General features: G+C 33.9%; 1 protein-coding gene across 2 annotated transcripts in view; it reads left to right on the top strand.

The window, feature by feature from the left end:
* SLC4A10 (solute carrier family 4 member 10) overlaps positions 1-20,079 on the top strand; it is a 343,935-nt gene that overhangs the window by 186,651 nt on the left and 137,205 nt on the right. For both annotated transcript variants that reach the window (XM_069574340.1, XM_069574339.1), the window contains exons 5-6: positions 303-463; positions 11,042-11,230. In XM_069574340.1, coding sequence (XP_069430441.1) covers positions 303-463; positions 11,042-11,230 — 350 coding nt within the window. The remainder of the gene's footprint in view (positions 1-302; positions 464-11,041; positions 11,231-20,079) is intronic.

Here is a 20,079-nt window from a genome sequence, read left to right as displayed (position 1 = left end):
CTCACGCTGCTTCCCATTCCTGCACCGCTCAATGGCTGCTAGCCACTCCTGTGCCAAAAAATTAATAAAAATAACTTAAAGTTTTTCTTTGTTTTCAATATATCTTTCAATGACAGATAGAATGTTAAATGTAATTGAAATGAAGTAAACCAGAGGTCTTGGGTTGGCTTTTACTTCTAAAACTCTTGAAACCAGGAAATAATGTCAATATCTTTATGTGTCTACCTTTTATTATTGAGATAAAGATTCATTTATCTACAGTGTAACTCTCAATGTGCTGATAATATTATTTATTTGTATAGGTGGTTGAAATTTGAAGAAGATGTGGAAGATGGAGGGGAAAGGTGGAGCAAGCCTTATGTGGCTACTCTTTCACTGCACAGCTTATTTGAGTTAAGAAGTTGTATTCTGAATGGAACTGTGTTGCTGGACATGCATGCCAATACTTTAGAAGAAATTGCAGGTATATCTTTTATTCTCTTTAGTCTATTTCATCCTTATGGTGCAGCTGATTTTTTTTTACTCTTTTTTCCTTATAATTCTATATATGTATAATTTTTAGGAAATTAATTCTCATGATCAATGTATGAGACCTTAAAAATAACTTTGTTTTACCACCTCATTCAAGATAAAAGAAGTTGAATCTCAAAGATATATGGTCTAACTTCCAGTGGCAAGCAGAACAAGAGCCTATATATCTTGGCTCCTATCTAGACTATACTGTTTTTGCTTTTCAACATAGTATGTAATTAGGCAGCCATGAGAAAATAGAAAGAAAAATCCATAAAACTAGAGATTGACTATTTTCATTATTCAGATACATGCAATAACCAAATGAAAAAATTTCAAGAAATAGGAAAAATATTAGCTTAGACTAGAACAGAAAAGTATGGCAATTTATTTTAAATTATTTATTGAGTTATGACTGTGCTGGGTCTTTGTTTCTGTGCACCGGCTCTCTCTGGGTGTGGTGCACAGGCTTCTTATTGTGGCTTCTCTTGCTCTGGAGAACCAAGCTCTAAGTGCACAGGCTTCAGTAGTTTCAGCACATGGGCTCACGGATTGTGACTCACCAGCTCTGGAGCACAGGCTCAGTAGTTGTGGTACACCGACTTAGTTGCCCCAAGCATATGGGATCTTTCCAGACGAGGGATGGAACCTGTGTCTCCTACATTGGCAGGCAGGTTCTTAACCATTGGACCACGGGGGAAGCCCCCGGCCATTTTTTTTAATTTATTTTTTATTGAAGCATAATTACTTTACAGAATTTTGTTTTCTGCCAAACCTCAAAATGAATCAACCATCGGTTCAGTTCCGTTCACTTGAGTCGCTCAGTCATGTCCGATTCTTGCAACCCCATGAATCGCAGCACGCCAGGCCTCCCTGTCCATCACCAACTCCCGGAGTTCACTCAGACTCGCATCCATCGAGTCAGTGATGCCATCGAGCCATCTCACCCTCTGTCGTCCCCTTCTCCTCCTGCCCCCAACCCCTCCCAGTGCCAGGGTCTTTTCCAGTGAGTCAACTCTTCGCATGAGATGCCCAAATTACTGGAGTTTCAGCTTTAGCATCAGTCCTTACAATGAACACCCAGGACTGATCTCCTTTAGGGTGGACTGGTTGGACCTCCTTGCAGTTCAAGGGACTCTCAAGAGTCTTCTCCAACACCACAGTTCAAAAGCATCAATTCTTCGGCGCTCAGCTTTCTTCACAGTCCAACTTTCACATCCATACATGACCACTGGAAAAACCATAGCCTTGACTAGGCGGACCTTTGTTGGCAAAGCAATGTCCCTGCTTTTCAATATGCTATCTAGTTTGGTCATAACTTTCCTTCCAAGGAGTAAGCGTCTTTTAATTTCATGGCTGCAATCACCATCTGCAGTGATTTTGGAGCCCAAAAAATATAGTCTGACACTGTTTCCACTGTTTCCCCATCTATTTGCCATGAAGTGATGGGACCAGATGCCATGATCTTCGTTTTCTGAATGTTGAGCTTTAAGCCAACCTTCTCACTCTCCTCTTTCACTTTCATCAAGAGGCTTTCTAGTTCCTCTTCACTTTCTGCCATAAGGGTGGTGTCATCTGCATATCTGAGCTTATTGATATTTCTCCTGGCAATCTTGATTCCAGCTTGTGCTTCCCCCAGCCCAGCGTTTCTCATGATGTACTCTGCATAGAAGTTAAATAAGCAGGGTGACAATATACAGCCTTGACGTACTCCTTTTCCTATTTGGAACCAGTCTGTTGTTCCACGTCCAGTTCTAACTGCTGCTTCCTGACTTGCATACAGATTTCTCAAGAGGCAGGTCAGGTGGTCTGGTATTCCCATCTGTTTCAGAGTTTTCCACAGTTTATTGTGATCCACACAGTCAAAGGCTTTGGCATAGTCAATAAAGCAGAAATAGATGTTTTTCTGGAACTCTCTCGCTTTTTTGATGATCCAGAGGATGTTGGCAATTTGATCTCGGGTTCCTCTGCCTTTTCTAAAACCAGCTTGAACATCTGGAAGTTCACAGTTCACGTATTGCTGAAGCCAGGCTTGGAGAATTTTGAGCATTACTTTTCTAGCATATGAGATAAGTGCAATTGTGCGGTAGTTCGAGCATTCTTTGGTGTTGCCTTTCTTGGGGATTGGAATGAAAACTGACCTCTTCCAGTGCTGTGGCCACTGGTGAGTTTTCCAAATTTGCTGGCATATTGAGTGCAGCACTTTCATAGCATCATCTTTCAGGATTTGAAATAGCTCAACTGGAATTCCATCACCTCCACTAGAATCAGCCATAAGTATACATCCCACCTGTCTAGATTGATACAGAGCCCCTGTTTGAGTTTCCTGAGCCATACAGCAAATTCCTGTTGGCTATCTATTTTACACATGGTAATGTAAGTTTTCGTTTTACTCTTTCCATGCAGCTCATTCCTCCCTTCACCCCATGTCCATAAGTCTATTCTCTATGTCTGTTTATCCATTGCTGCCCTGTAAATAAATTCTTCAGAACCATTTTGCTAAATTCCATATATGTGCTATAGAATATGATATTTTTCCTTTTCTGACTCACTTCATTTGGTATAATTGGTTCTAGGTTCATCTGCCTCATCAGAACTGACTAAAATGCATTCGTTTTTATGGCTGAGTAATATTCCATTGTGTATATGTACCACAACTTCTTTATCCATTCATCTGTTGATGGGCATCTAGGTTGCTTCCATGTTCTAGCTATTGTAAATAGTACTGCAGTAAACGGTGGGATACATGTGTATTTTTCAACCCTAGTTTCTTCAGGGTATATGCATAGGAGTGGGGTTGCCGGGTCATATGGTGGTTTTATTCCTAGTTTTTTTGAGGAATCTCCATACCGTCTTCCATAGTGGTTGTATCAATTTACATTCCCACCAACAGTGCAAGAGCATTCCCTTTTCTCCACACCCTCTCGAGCATTTATTGTTTGTAGACTTTTTGATGGTGGCCATTCTCACTGGTGTGAGGTGATATCTTACTGTGGTTTTAATTTGCATTTCTCTTAATAATGAGTGATGTTGAGCATCTTTTCATGGGTTTATTAGCCATCTGTATGTCTTCTTTGGAGAAGTGTCTGTTGAGGTATTTTTCTCACTTTTTGATTGGGTTGTTTGTTTTCCTAGTATTGAGTTGTATGAGCTGCTTATATATTTTGGAAATTAATCCTTTGTCAGTTGTTTCATTTGCTATTTCTCCCATTCCGAGGTTTGTCTTTTCACCTTGCTTATAGTTTCCTTTGCTGTGCAAAATCTTTTATGTTCAATCAGGTCCGAATTGTTTACTTTTGTTTTTATAGTCCACTTATTTTAAATTGAATTATAAGTCTTGAATTCCAGAGGAAGCCAAGTGATATAGCTGAGATTAGTTTATAACTGAAAACTGTGACTTGCCTCTGGGACGAATGATTTGTACTAGAAGCCTATTATCACACAAGCAGTTATATTTAGGAAGTTTCTTACTGTTACTCTGGAAATAAAAGAAAAGAACTCCTGTATCTTTTGATCTGGAAGCAAACACATTTTAGTAAAAACAAAATAATATGAAAGAAACCCCCACAGAAATGAGTTTTGAAAGGGTGTAAATAAAATGGTTAATGAAGGTTTTTTCAAAATAGAAACAAAGCTAAGACTCAAGCAGTTTTAAAACGGTTTCTGGTTTGGAAAAAAATAAAAGCAGTTCCAGGTGGAATTTATCTGTAGAATAGAAAGACTTCAGAGAGATTTCAATGTCTTAATTATATTGTAGGGATGGGGAAAAAAAACCCAAAACACTGTTTTCTGATCACATGAGAAAATATTTTATTAGAAAAATAATGTATGTAATTTAATCTTCAAATAGCCTCATAAAGTGTCACTCCCATATTCAGTAAGAAAATAGAAATTCTGAAACTTTCACAGTACAAGTTCCATTTAAGTTCCTCTGACTTTAACCTCCATGTTCTTTCTTTGGCATTACAACTACTGTCTGAAGAAAGAGATGGCTTGAAATGGATGTCGTTAATTCCTCTAAAATTATTTATTTGGTTGTTGGTGCTAGTAGGCATACATACATTGCAATATGTGGGGGAAAAGTAAGCATGGAGAGATATTTTGTTTGTTAAATCACAAACAAAACACACACACGCAGGGAAGATAAGCTTCCTTCCCCTCAGTCATACAACACTTAGAAAGAAGTTACATTTTAAAATACAGAACTAGAGCCTAAATGACTGTATAAAATATACACAGCATACTTTTTGGAAGAACACAGGGTACAGTAACAGGTCACATTAACCAAGACTTACTGTGGGGTTGCAAAGAGTTGGACGACTTAGCAAATGTAACAACAATGTGGAAATTAGCAAACTTCCTGAGAATGTTGGTATAGTAGCCCTCCAACTCCATCTCCTAGCTTTACATTATGGAGTATTGCTGATACCAATAAAAATTTTATTTTTTAATTAAAACTGAAATGGTAAGGCTTTCCCTAGCACTTCGCCATTTAGGAAGCTCTTTTTAGTAATTCTACAGCTATCTTTTTGATTCTCAGAACAGACTTGGAACCAAGTACTATTATTATTATCCTTCATAAATGAAGAGACTCAGAAGGTTAAAGGTCTTGTGAAAATAAGGAGTTTATTTCTGCTACTTAGTCAGTGATGGTATTACCTTTGAAAATGGATTAATTCAAATGAGTTTTATATTGGATCTTTTTAATGAAGCTGTCAAATTCCTCAGCATGACAAAATTAGCCTCAGAAAGTAGTCCTCATAGTTTTACCAGGCTTTAAATTTCTTAAAACATGTAATTTTGAATGGCTTCTTTAGGAATTTATTGCCACCGGAGAATACTCTGTTATAGTTTGACTAAAACACATCATCTTAGCTTGGTTTTGTTGTCTAAATTTATGTTTCATTTCCCTAAACCTGCCCTCTTCCCCAGGCTCAGCTCTGTAGAATATGTAAAGGTCGTTAGCTGTGTTGAATCTGGTCTTTTAAAGCAGATTACATTTTCTAAGTCTGTTCTTAAAAATGAAAGTAGTTCAACGGAAGTCTCTGTACCCCAAATATTAATAGCTTTTTAGTATTCTTTATTCTCTTCTAATTAGTCTGTATTTTTCTGGCTCTAAAGTAGACTAACTTTTTAAATGTCTCATTTTCAATGTACAACAGTCTGTAAATTGCCATTTGGAAAAGGTCAGTAGTTTAGAGCTAATACCATGTAGAAAAATATGATTACAAATACTTGTGTAGATGATTGTTACTTTAGGTTCCTTTTCAGTCATTAATGAGAAGAGATTCTCTCTCTTTGAGTAATTTTAATTTGGCTTATTTAATCCAAATGTATTTATTTCTGTCCTCAATAAAATCTGATTAAAACATTTTCTCCTGATAGCTTATAATTATTTTCTTGTTGTTTATTTACTGCTATTTTTACTTTGTGATAATTTAGCTGTATTATTGAGTATGTAGTAAGTATGTTTTACATTTTGAAGACTTCTAACTTTGTATTTCACATTTGTTACTATATTTTATTATCAAAGACACCTTGTGAGGTAGAGAGGAAACTATTTCCTCCATTTTATAAACAGATTAATAGTGGTATATTACAGGTAACACCTGCAGGAAATGGGAAATAGCTTCTTCTGATTAACCTATAATCATAAATTTTGTTTTATTCTATTTCATGATAATTTGGGACTGTAGTGATTGTGATTAACTTTAAGATTTGGAAAGTTCTCTTCACCTCTTATTTATTATGTTTTGCTATACATTAGGCAGTTACTAACATATTAGTCACTAGTTTCTGTCTTGCGAGAGCTAGATATAATTGTTTATCTTTAAGAGCTCTAAGCCCTAGTACTTTGTAAATGAACAGACTCTACAGCTTAATGTTTTCTAGACATTTCCTAGTAGAGGAATATGGCTCAGATATTGTTTTAGAATGGTCAAGGATTTTTATATCAATGTTCTGATATGTTTTTAATCGACTCTTAAAATAATTCCTTTAAGAGATTTTTGTAGACTTAGTAGGAGAAAATCCCATTTGTATCTGGCAGTTCTGTCAAGAATTTCTGGTGTAATTAAAGTAGGATTTTCTTCTGGATAAAGTTAATTTAAAAATGTCTATTTCCCAATGTTTGAAGGAACTGAGAATAAATTTAATCTTATTCCTTCAAAATATTACGTAACCTTTTCAAATCCAAGATTCTACAGATATATTTTCTTATCATAATTTATTTTGATATAGAGATTAATTATATTAAAAATGCTGCTCAATTATATTCATATAAATTATAGGTAATCTATGTTAATCTCTTTTAAATTCAGCACTATAAAGATTAATAATGGAAATATTACCTCTGTGGTATTTATATTTTAACCTAATTCTTTCAATGAAGGTAAGATATTAAAGTCAGACCAAGTTAGTATCATGGACAGATTAGCAATCATAGATCTCAGTTCGTTAAAATAGCTTTTGTTGTTTAAAATCTTTCATCCAAGGAAAATCCATAGTTTGCTCCACTGAATATACTCTGCAGATTTGGGAGTATGAGAATAGCCATATATATGTTTTGAATGCCTATACTGTTACCATTCTTGATCAGGAAATTAAGTATTTTTATAGTAGTTTATATCCCCTGAAGAAGGGCATGGCAACCCATTCCAGTTGCCTGGAGAATCCCATGGACAGAGGAGCCTGGCAGGCTACAGTCCATGGGATTGCAGAGTAAGACACAACAGAATCGACTTAGCACCAGCACCATGGTAGTTTCCATTTTTATTGCACATACTGCTGTTGGTACTGTCAACCAAACTATACAATTTAGAAGCCTCTATCCTCCACTTCTCCTCCAGGATCTTTTAAGTTAAGACAACAGATTATTAAGACAAAACAATTATGTGATCATCTTTAAAGAGGCAGAGATTTATATCGAGTCTGTAGAATCTCATGGTCTCTAGAGGCTTTCATTCAATAGTCAGAATGGACTAATCATGGTGACATTATTGCTTTATTAGGACGAGAAGTATTTTTTCACTTTCTGAGGCCTTTTTACACAAATGCTATTTTTCTGGAGCCCGTTTAGTGCTAGAAGGTTGACCGATTTATCCTTTTTCTTCCTGCTCCTTCTGTTACCATCAGATCCTGGCGTTGTACTCTGGCAGGCTAGACTGTGTTATTTAGGCATCAGAGCCTGTAGAGATGGTTGGTCTTGACTCTGGGCTGAAAGCCATTATGACCCATTATCCTTTCCTATTCTTCAAGGTTAATACTAATGTATATTATAGTGGTGAGGAGAACAATGTAAGTGATTAGTGAATCACACTCCCTTTGGTACTTAAATTCCACCTTTAGTATGAGTTATATTTTTAAGCAAGTAGATTAACTTTTATAGTTCATTAAGGCATTGCTAGATGCAGTTATTTCCGAGGAGTTTACTGTGTATTTATTTCTGTGTGACTAATGAGCAGATGAGGTTCATTTTTTTTTTTTTACTATTTATTTTCTCTTATACAACTGTTTTATATAAAGACCTTATCTCTGAAAAACTTTTAAGCCAGTGACTTATTGTTTTTCGTGGTGCTCAAGCCTGGAAAGCTGTGCTTTGGTAAGAATGAAAAATTATAAGCATGTACATGTTTTATTATATGATTAATTTTTATTCTGATTAGAATATTAAACATGGGATACATATCATGACTTATAGATAAAACTGCTGTGTGATGGTATCTGAATAACCTACTTTACAACTCCTATTATGAAGTATATAATGCATATTTGGAGAAGATTACCTGGAGAAGGAAACGTCAACCCACTCCACTATTCTTGCCTGGAAAATGGACAGAGGATCCTGGCAGGTTACAATCCATGGGGTTGCAAGAGTTGGACATGACTTGGCGACTAAAACAACAACAATGATGCATGTTTTATATATGTTTTTCACTCTTGGCAGGGTTGCAGTGTGAAGTCATATAAGTTGACAATTTATCATTTCCTTTATTTCAAATTAATCCAAGTGTATTATAATTACTAGTCTCCAAAAAATTGAGATATAAGTTTAAATATATTATCCTACATTTTCAGAAGAGGCTTTGAAGGTAATTATAGAGGATGTTATGGCTTATTCCCAGACATGCATTCTACCTCTTTCCACTGTAAACAGCCAAGTGATAGAGCAAAGGCTGGCAAATTATGCTGTCTGTGCAAATATGGCCACTGCCTGATCTTGTTAGGCATGTGCGCTAACAAAGAATATTACAGTTTAAATTATTAAAAGCAATAAAAAGAAGATCAATATTTTGAAATGTGAAAATTTTGTGAAATCCAAATTTAGTGTCCATAAAAATGTTTTATTGAAGCACAATTATGGTAATTTGTACATGTTGTCTGTGGCTACTTTCATACTATGTAAATGGAGTTGAATAGTTGTAACAGAGATTGTATGGCTTGCAAAGGCTAAAGTATTTATTATCTGACCCGGTACATAAAAGGTTTGTTTACCTCTGAATTAGGGAAATGACTCCAGAGTAATGGGAAGTTGTTGATTAGCCTAAAGCAAGTGGGGATCCCATCTTCTTAGTCAGTGATTGGCTCAGCAAAGATAGACAGGACTATGTCAGTTGAGCTTAGAATTGTCACTAGGAAGGGGGAAAAGGAATTCTCTTTTAAGAGAAAGTCATCCATCTCATCAGAACTGATTCAAATGAATTCTTTTTTACAGCTGAGTAATACTCCATTGTGTATATGTACCACAGCTTTCTATGTCTGACGCAGGATGCAGCATGCTTGGGGCTGGTGCATGGGGATGACCCAGAGAGATGTTTTGGGGAGGGTGGTGGGAGGGGGGTTCATGTTTGGGAACGCATGTAAGAATTAAAGATATTAAAATTTAAAAAATAAAAAACTAAAAAAAAAAAAAGAGAAAGTCACAAACAAGCAAAGAAACTCTGATATGAAAGAATATGTGTATTTCTTTGTTGCTGCTGGCAGCCACCTTATGATAAGGAGGAAAACAGCCTGAGGCTGAACCTCACCCCTCCTCACCGTGAGGAGGGGGAATCTGATAGAATCACTGAAAAAATGAAATGAATCCAACTTAACTTTGATTTTTCTGCTATGTGAGCCAATGAAATTTATTGTTTTAGATAGTTTGATTTGGATTTTCTGTTACTGATAAATCCAGCTTTGCCTCTGCTTGATATACTATTGTAAAATATAGATAAATGAATTAAAACTATCCAAAAATTTAAACCACAAACCCATAACCTACTTAGAGGAAATTGCAAAGAAAATCTTGTACCTGGAAATTACTGATGACCTCCATATTCCAATCATGCCTTATGCCTTGGCAACAGTGCTGGTATGAGATAGCTATTATCTCTGTCTTAGAAATAAGGACACTGCAATTATTCAACATCACAAGGCCACACAGCTGGAACGTGAGACAGGACCCAAGTCTATTTCCCCAGTCATTTGCCTTTCACATGGAAGGAAGACATTGTTTGGAAGGAGGATTCTGCTAGTTTTCAAATCTTCAGTATAATCAATGGGGCAGTAGAAGGCAATTCATTGTAATCTGCTTTATATAAGAAAAGCAAACAGTTAATATTTGGTCATAGGAAAGCAGATTAAGTACACTGATGTTTAGTGAGGTGAACTTTGTATTACCAAGAAAGCTAAAAATGCCTTTACTCATCTACTTATTTTATAGGTATTTCTGACACTTAGATATGATAAATATCAATCTGCCTAACTGTAGCCTTCTGAAAATCTCATCTTTTATTCTTTATTTTATGGATATAGAATGTTTTTTTTTTCTTAAATATAAACACAGTATCAAGGAAGAGTTGAGAGGATTGATTTTATATTAATGTGAAAGAGTTGTTTACTTGACTTCCCAGGTGACTCAGTGGTAAAGAATCCACCTGCCAATCAGGGTTCGATCCCTGGGTCAGGAAGATCCCCTGGAGGAGGAAATGGCAACCGTCTCCAGTATTCTCATCTGGAAAATCCCATGGACAGAGGAGGCTGGCTGTCAATAGTCCATGGGGTTGCAAAGAGTCGGACATGACTAGCACACACACACAGATAGTTGCCTAAGCCACCTTGCATCAGACTTTTACAGGTGGACTTTTGTTCATTTAAAGAAAAAACATGGAAGTTATTCTCTACTGGAAAAGGAGAGGAAGATCATATTAAAATATAAGTATGAGGCTATTTTCCAATTTTAGACATCTATTTGTATTTATAGTACCCCTACTACTATTCCCTCTCATCAGTGTAAATAAAGGAGACAATAAAACATTTTGTTCTCAATACAGCTGTTCATATTTGAAAAATAAAACTCCATATGGTACATGTTTTAAAATGTTTGATTTATAATGAAAAAATTCCCATGTCTTTCTTGTGTAACACTTCTACAAAGACAAACTTCTGTTTCTAAGATTACCTAGGGTATGCATATTTGGACTCAGTGGTTCACTAATGTCACTTCACAGGAAAGCTGTGCTTATATCTTCTTTCTGCCTTCACTCTACAGATATGGTCCTTGATCAACAAGTGAGCTCAGGTCAGCTCAATGAGGATGTACGCCACAGGGTCCACGAGGCTCTGATGAAACAGCATCACCACCAGAATCAGAAGAAGCTCACCAATCGGATTCCCATTGTTCGTTCCTTTGCTGATATTGGCAAGAAACAATCAGAACCAAATTCCATGGATAAAAATGGTAAATGTTTCTTCATTGTTTATTATAGTTATCTGAAATATCAAAGTCCTTTAAAATATATCTTACTTGAAAATGATCTATTGAAATTCAAATAGTAGAAATTTTGACAAAGAATTTAAGTTTCCTGTAAGGCTCATGAAAGAATGCAAGGGAAACTTTTTTCTAATAGGAGGTTATAGACTCCAGTGTAGCAAACATAAACTGTCAGTTGCATCCCAAATAAGATCCTAGTCTTTGTGTCATAGCTTAATGAGTATCTCATAGCTTAACAGTGCTTTGACTTAATGTCTTTTAGGTAACAAGAATAATCAACATTTAGTGATGGTGAGAGAAAAATATTGGCTTCATGTTGTTCATGGTCAACGAATCCCTTTTGAGATCACGATTGAAAAGAGCAGCTAGTACCTTGCTTGTGTCTCTACATATATTAAGCCTGATTTCTAGCTCACAGGCTCGTTGCTTTTTGCAGTACTGTTTCATTAGTGTCCAGCCACCACACTTACCATCTTGGCACACCAACATACATGATGCCCACCATTGTTATCTAGTACTCATTCATGACTTACTTCTTACCAGTCGTGAAGCCAAAACAATGTTTCTGACTGTTTATCCTTTCTGTGTATTTTGTTCCCTCCTGGTATCCATTTGACCCTTCATCTTTTACACTAAAGAAGTTGCTTAGAGATCTCTCACTCATCCTTTCCATCAGTCCTGTGAAGGAAAATGAAGTTATCACGCAGATGATATAAGTTTATTATACTTCTACTAGCTAGAAAAGTTCCCAGTTTTAAAAAATACAAATTAGTGAAAAATAATTTCGGATGTTTTACTAGAGAGACTGATTCCCACAAATGGACTGAAGCATGTATACTGACAGCATAGACTTTATGTAATTTCTCTCTTGTTTTCAAAAGCTTCAAAGGTGCCTTAAATACAAATGCATGAAAATGAGGTGTTTCCAGATTCTACTTTATATAGGTACTTTGGTAATTTCCATATTACTAAATCAAATATAGACAGATAGAAGAAATACTTTAATAAATCAATTAAGATGGTTAGATGTGCTATTGTTTCAGAACACAGAACCAGTTCTAAATGGCAAGATAATTTTTGAAATACTCATTTGACTTTTTTAAAGAGCCTTTAATGACTGAGTGTAAATCATTGTTATATTGAAAACTCTATAGCTGTGCATATATTAAGTTCAATAAAAGTGTTATGAGTGCTTTGTAGAATATACCATATTGTATTTACCAATCCCACTGGAAATTTTGAGTATTTGTAGCTTGCTTTGAATTATATCATATATTTAAAATATATTCATATTCTAAATCACAATTTGTTTTAAAATGTTATATATGAAGATGACAAAATGAAGTTTTTATATTCTGAAACTTGTTATAAATATAGTGCTTTTATTATGCTCACAATACTAGCATTTACTTGATATTTTTTAAGAAAACAGATTAAGAAGCAAAAAACAGATTGAGATATTTGCTAATTTTGACTATTGACTTATATCTAGATGATTCTAAAGACCTTATTAAAATATTATCATGATGTAAATCTCTTTGAATGCAAGCAGATTTTATAAAAGTTAACTTCTGCCTTTTTTTCGTTACCTTTACTGGAAATCAGACAACAAAATATATGTCTGTAAGAATAATATGTGTTTATTCAAAGATGGAAGGACCTTGTGAGCTAGCCATAATTTGTATCTCAGATTTTCACTGGGGATAACATTTACTATAAAATGGTTTTATTACATTATACTTTTGGAGGGAAAGGGCACTGAATTCACTGGATGAATTATTTATTGTAATATCATATAGACCTAGACACATTATCTGTTACAGCTTTAAACCTTCATTAAACATAAGAAGAGGTGATAGAATTATAGCTTTAAATAAAAAAATCCACATATAGATACAGAGTTTTTCTGAGAGCCTACTTTTCGTCTTATTGACGCAATTGCTTAGTTTTTCTCAAAACTAGAATATGAATAGTTCTGAAGTGGTTCTGTCACCATCTGTATAATCAGTCTTTATCTGGACACATAAGATCTTTTTGAGGCATATATTAGGGTAATAAAAACTTGGAAACATTTCTAATAAAATTCATACACCCAATTAAGTATTGTCATAAAGTACACTGTCAGGAGTGGTTTTCTAAGCCTAGGCTTATAACACCTCCCTGTGACTCTGTTTTGCTTCCTCACACACTTTGCATAATTATGTGTGTTAAGAATTCTGAAAATGTGAATAGAAATCACCAATTTAGAAATAAATCTCCTATCTAGAAGTGAAAGAGGGTGAAAAGTGAAAGTGAAAAAGAGGGTGAAAGAACTTTATTACTAAGGTTCTCAATCTACTTATGAACTGTAGAAACTGATTAACTCTAAATAAATAAGCAAATCAAAATTCATAACTATAAATATAGATTTGACATTCTGCTTCAAGATATGTAATAGAGATTACATTTTTTTGTGCAGTATACTATAGAGAGATATAAAAGGGTTTCAGTACATCCAAAATGGTAAGAATGATATTCTCATTATTTAAAAAAAATCTCTTTACTATTTTATGCAAAAAGAAACTTTTAAAAATTAAACTGTAGGAGTTAAATAGAGTGAGGATTTCCTAGAAACTTGAAAACATCAAACCTTTTCCTTGCCAACAACAGAGATGGAAACAAGCCCCCTCTTGTTTAAAGTATTATATAATATATAAAATATTATATAATACCTTTATAGAAGTGAAACAGTTGATACTCCCTCACCAACAAACTGATGCTTGTATAGGGAACTCTATAAAAGAGTCATATCGAATAAAGTTTCTGCTTCCTTGGTTGACCCGTTCCTTGAACATGCTACCTTGGTAGTAGTCCCAAGGGTTAAACGTTTAGACATTTTCAACCTGAAGATCAAGTGGGATTCTTCCCCAAGTTATAGATTAGACTTACAAGGTAGTGATTTTGTTGCTTTTCTCCCCATCTGCTGTATTTTGTTCATAAATTTTTTAGTAACTTGTGATCATTTATCAATCTTATCTCCAAGTATGCTAGCTTAACATTTTTGTATAATTTTTTTCTTGGTGTACTGCACATTCTCCTAAGGGCTAAGACACAGGATGTTATGGATTCACCATGCATTTTTAATGCCACCATGCTGTGTTTAACTTTCACTTTTCATTAAGCATCAAAACTGTGAGAATTAAATGTCTGATTCTGATGTTTCAATAAAAAGTGACAGTTCTATCTGGCAAAACAAAAACAAAAAGATAATAGAAAACTCATATCTTCTTTAACATTAGAACTCAAAAGAATATTGTGGAAAGTACTCAAGAATAAAGTACTTTGTATAAAGAATATTTGAATAATTTCCTGAAACTGGAAGGACTTTCCAAAATAAAACAAAGGCTTTTGTATTTAATGATTTAGAAAGCAAGATATATCAGTATTTGTAGTAATCACTCAGATCATACATTCAATTGTATTTTTGAGACTCTGGATTACAAATCTATTCTAAAATATTATTACCAGTGTGGTAACTTTTACATTAAAAAAATAACTTAGACTTAATTTCCTTAAGTGTAGGGTGTCTTCATTCCACTGTTTCCTTTACTAATAATTCTAACTCTTATTTCTTTTCCTTCACTTATCTTTTCTCTCTCCTGTTCTGAACACTTTCCAGTTCTACCTTTTATTTAGGATCTTAAAAGGAATTGCAGAGCAGAAGGTCTCTGACTTACTTTCAAAACTGTAGGTTTCTGGAGAACATTTAGATTTGGAAGGATGAAATGACTTGACTCTTTAGGCCGGCACAGATTTCACCCCTTAAAGTGATGTACACGTCTGTATTGTGAATGATTCTTTTTATGGCTTTTAAAATCAGTATTATGTCTTTATAATTGCATCTTTTACAAAAGCTGTACTTTTTCCAGATATATAATGTTTTATGTGTTTACATATTTATGTGCTTTCTTATTTTTTAAATACCGTTATCTCATAAGAGATACCAAGAGTTTAAAAAGTATCTGTTTATAATGTTTTACCTTGATGGAAAAAAAAAGCTAGAATAATAATCCTTAGAATTACTTGAGAGAAGACATTTAAAAACTCATGTAGATGATACAATTAAACATTATAATAAAAGTATTTTCCATTTCTCAAAAAAAAATCAAGATGATGTTGACACAACTCGTTTGGTCTGTTGAGAAACTGTACTGTCGCTACTTAGTTTTGGAAACTCAAGAATATGTCTTAACAGCAAAAATATTTCTAGGATGATGTGTTTAAATTTATTTCTTATGTTACATAATGATTTTCAGACATACTAATTTTTCTCCAAGTTTTTATGTGCATATTTTCATGTTTTTGAAGTATAGCTCACCTAATCAACATTTTCTAAATACTTAGCCTTTCTTTCTTCATGTTTTCTATTCCCATGGATAAATGTATTGTTACACATGTATGTAACTTTGTCATTCATTTTTACATTTCTTTATTTTGCTCTGTCTTGTGTCTGTCTCTAACAGGCTCATCTCATCTCTGTACCTCCCTCATCTCCTACCCTTTGGGTACTCTAAATGCGTTGAAGGTTTCTGAGGTAGTGTAAACCAGCTCGGTCTATAGGTTAACAGCATTGTACCTCCATGTCTTCATCCCAGTTTCCTTCTATTACATGTGATTTTCAGTGGATTAAGCGATAGAAAATACTGGTTTACTTCAGTGATATATTTTTCTCCTATTGATTTGAATTTGGCCAAATAGAAATTTAAAGGCTGCTGTTTTATATACATAATTTATTTAAAGAGGAAGAAAACTATAAGTAAGGACTTAAATGAATTAATGTAATTTTAATAATCTTTTTGAGAACTTTTTTATGGTTGTGTTTCAGTATTGAGAGGCTTTAATGATGCTGACACTACTTAAAGTAAAAAAACAAAAACAAAAACAAACTAATTCTTTTGAGATAATCTCATGTTCCTCCCCCACAACTTTATGGTGAGGGAAATGATTCTGCTAGTCTCACAACAGACTTGGTGAAAAATTTTTGTGTAACAAGCAGAGCTTCTATTTTCTAGTTAGAGGTTGCTTGAATTGCTCTCAGTTTCCTCCTGTGCTTGCCCATATCTTTTATGATTTGCCTTGAAAAACTACATGGCATATAATAACTTTTTATTTAACTTATATATAACCCCTACGTGGATGTCCAGAGGAAAAAAATGAATTCATGACTCAAAGGAAAATTAATTCAAGCAGTTGTTGATGTGAATACTATGTAATATATACTTTGATATAGATGTATAACAAATACTGGAATTTTGGATTTAAGATGATGAACTCTTTGAATTTGAAAGGTTGGAAAAATAAAAGTACTGGTTTCTTAAGTGTTTACATTTAAATAATCATGAATGGTAGCCATTCCCTTCTCCAGGGGATCTTTCTGACCTAGGGATTGAACCCAGGCCTCCTGCATGGCAGGCACATTATTTACCATCTGAGTCACCAGGGAAACCCAATCATGAACATGTCTCAGCTAATTTTTAGCTAATTCATCAGTTTCTGAATAATTTACCCTAAATATAATAAAGTTTTAAGTTAATAAATGTCTTTTTTTGGATAATCATCTTAATCTCTAAAAGTTATTTAGATATTATAATAATAAATTGATTAAATATTGCAATGACATTTACTTATAGAATATATTAATATGGACAGTGATCAACAGTCCAAGTGAAGGTAATACAAAGAAACAGGCAAAAACATGTATGTTCAAAAACATGGTGGCATATTGATTGGAAAAATTATAATAAAAATAGCATTCATAGAACTTCTACATGTGTATGGGAGAAGGAAATAGCAACCCACTCCGATATTCTTGCCTGGAGAATCCTGTGGACAGGGGAGCCTGGTGGGCTGCTGTCCATAGGGTTGCACAGAGTCAGACATGATTGAAGCGACTTAGCATGCATGCATGCATGCATGCATTGGAGAAGGAGATGGCAACCCACTCCAGTATTCTTGCCTAGAGAATCCCAAGGAAAGGGGAGCCTTGTGGGCTGCCCGCCTATGGAGTCGCACAGAGTCGGCCACGACTGAAGTGGCTTAGCAGCAGCAGCAGCAGCTACATGTATATGTGAATGCTAAATCCTAACTCTATACTCTTTCATCCTGGAGTGGGGAAAATCCTAGCAAGTTCTTTGTTATCCTTTTAGGAAACATATTCACTTCTGGCTGAGTATAAAATCCTGTACCTGAAAATTGTATTCTGTGAACTAGTATTGCTTTAGATATGAATGAGAAAATAAGGGATGCTCTTTCAAAACCTAAATTTACTGATTCTTCTTATATATTTGAGTTAATGAGAGTCATTTTGAAGTCTAATCCATCACCTTCTTCTGAAAGGCAGTGATAACTGGAATAAACTAAAGAAATCAGTGTTTAGACAGAAAGATAGTTGATAACAGAATTATAAAAATGATTTAATTTATAAAATTTTCAGTAGTTAAATAGACTGTAGTTCATGTGCACATTTTAGGCAGGTGGTAGGTAGATACAACAAATAAAATTTTAAGCTTTATTTAAAGGCTTCAATTTTTTCAAAATAACCCAAACCAAACCTTGTGTTTAATTTTTCAATAATAATATTATACCTGTGCATTTTTCTGTATCCTGTTACTTTCAGATACTGCCTTAGAGTATATACATGTAATATGTTGTTCCATTTTAACAAATTAACATACACATTAGAAATAAGAATTGGAGTACTCTTTAAACTTTGATGAGATTAAATGTGTTTACTAATATTTGCTAATATTTAACTATTATCTCTGACATATGAGTGATATCAAACTTTTGAGTTGTATTCATATGTCACACACTTATAGTTTTTATGCTTTTGTCCCCTGCATTGGCATATGCATTCTATGCACATACTTAGAATCTGGAACTAGTAGGAAAATTATCATCTAATATGTCTCCTGCTAGTTAAATACTCTCTACTGGTTATTATCCATGTCACAAAAACAGTTATAGAAAACATTTTTCAAATCCCTTCCTGATAGTCAACTTTATGAGGTAATATTTTATAAAATGTTTAGAATAAGAATAGCATAGAACAGTAAATCTCAAAATATATTAATGTTTATAAGAGGAAATACAGGTGCCAGTTTTAAACATATCTCATGAGTTAAAGGTAATTTATGAAATAGTCTGCTTTTTGAGTATATATGTGAAAACATAGGCTGTGCAATTTCTTCAAATTTTAAGTTGCAGCATATTTTCTATCCCATGAAATCTCTTTAAAGTTGATGATTTTTTATTAGGGTGACTATTTTTGTGTCTGCTCATTGAGTAAAATAATTGTTCTTCCATGTGGTTTTCTATCACATGAAATAAATTATTATAAGAAAGCAGATATATGTTTATTTAATTTATCCATGCCTTGAATTTCACCATTTAGTTTTATGGAACATTCAGTAAATTTAGGTTTAAATATATCTAATGTTCTAACTCATATGGAGAAATGATGTGAAACTGGTGATTGAAGACATCTGTTAGTAGCACAAATGCATTATGTAAAAGGTTTTTTTTTAAGTATAGTTATTATTTTGAGAATGATAAATGAAATGTCTGCTAATGAACAGTTCACAGTCATAGCTGCACACTGCAGTTAGAAATGGGAGAATGAAAATAACTGATGAAGCTTAAGTCTGTCATCTCTCTAAAATATAATTTTTGGAATTTGCTGTAATCAGAATCATGTATACATGATTTAAGGTGAATTTTCTCTTAAACTCATTTAAAAAATCTTCATCAAATGTGTTGCTTTACTTTGTTTAATGAAATCAGTGAAATATTTAAACTTTAGAAGAACCTTAAGCCCATTACTCTCTGGCAAGATAATAATTTTAAACCATAACAATTGTACCTATTTTAAAATGACCCCTGCCTGAGAGGCTTAATGTTCAAAAAGCAAAATGATAGTAATATTTGAAAGTAAATTATTAGTGTTTTACATCACACTTGGTAATTTCTAGGTATCAATGAATAAGTGGATTTCAAGAGAGAATTTAAAGAAGTATTGTTTGTATGTGCACTAGCAGTTTAGAGAACTTCAGTTAAGTGCAGACTGCAGTGATTAGAGATGAGTCTAAAAGTAAACTTTGGATAAAGTTGGGATTTAGGGAGGTAGAGAGAAGAATTAGGCAGAGAGAAACGAGAATATTACCATCTAAGACAGTGGAGAATAAGAGCAGTATTTTGGAGTAACTGAGTAATGGTCATAAAATATGATCAAGGCTTCAAAGCTGGGTTGCTATTACTCATATCACAGTAAAAGTAACAAGTGAGGGTAGGGAGAGGTTAGTGAAAAGAGAGATACATGTGAGATTAAGCAAACATTTATTTTTATAACTGAATTCCTAAATATGAACAGATTTCAGATAATGTGATTGAAATGAATGTTTCATCTTTAGTGAATAATGAAATGTAATTATCCTTCATTAACCATTGTCACATTCTTAGGTGTACTGTCCACTTAACTAATATCATGATCTTTCTTTTAATGGGAAAAAGACTACAAAGTAATTAAGTTGCTAGTTAGTATTAATGGAAAACAAATACAATTCAAATTTATTGATCTTTTGCAGACTAATATCAATATATTTACACAATTGAACAGTGAGAAGCATAATATATACACAGTATTTGTAATATATGAGGTGAAGGTATTTCTAACTGAATCTCTCATATAGAAATTTCCAAAAGCTGTTGTCAAAGAACTTTCTCTCTTTGGTTTGTTTTTCAGATGCAGTAGAAAACTGTAAATATGCTATGTACTTTTC

Source organism: Ovis canadensis, chromosome 2 (assembly GCF_042477335.2).
Source record: "Ovis canadensis isolate MfBH-ARS-UI-01 breed Bighorn chromosome 2, ARS-UI_OviCan_v2, whole genome shotgun sequence".
NCBI lineage: Eukaryota > Metazoa > Chordata > Mammalia > Artiodactyla > Bovidae > Ovis > Ovis canadensis.
Note: the sequence above shows the minus strand (reverse complement) of the source record. Positions and strands in the feature narration are given on the sequence as shown.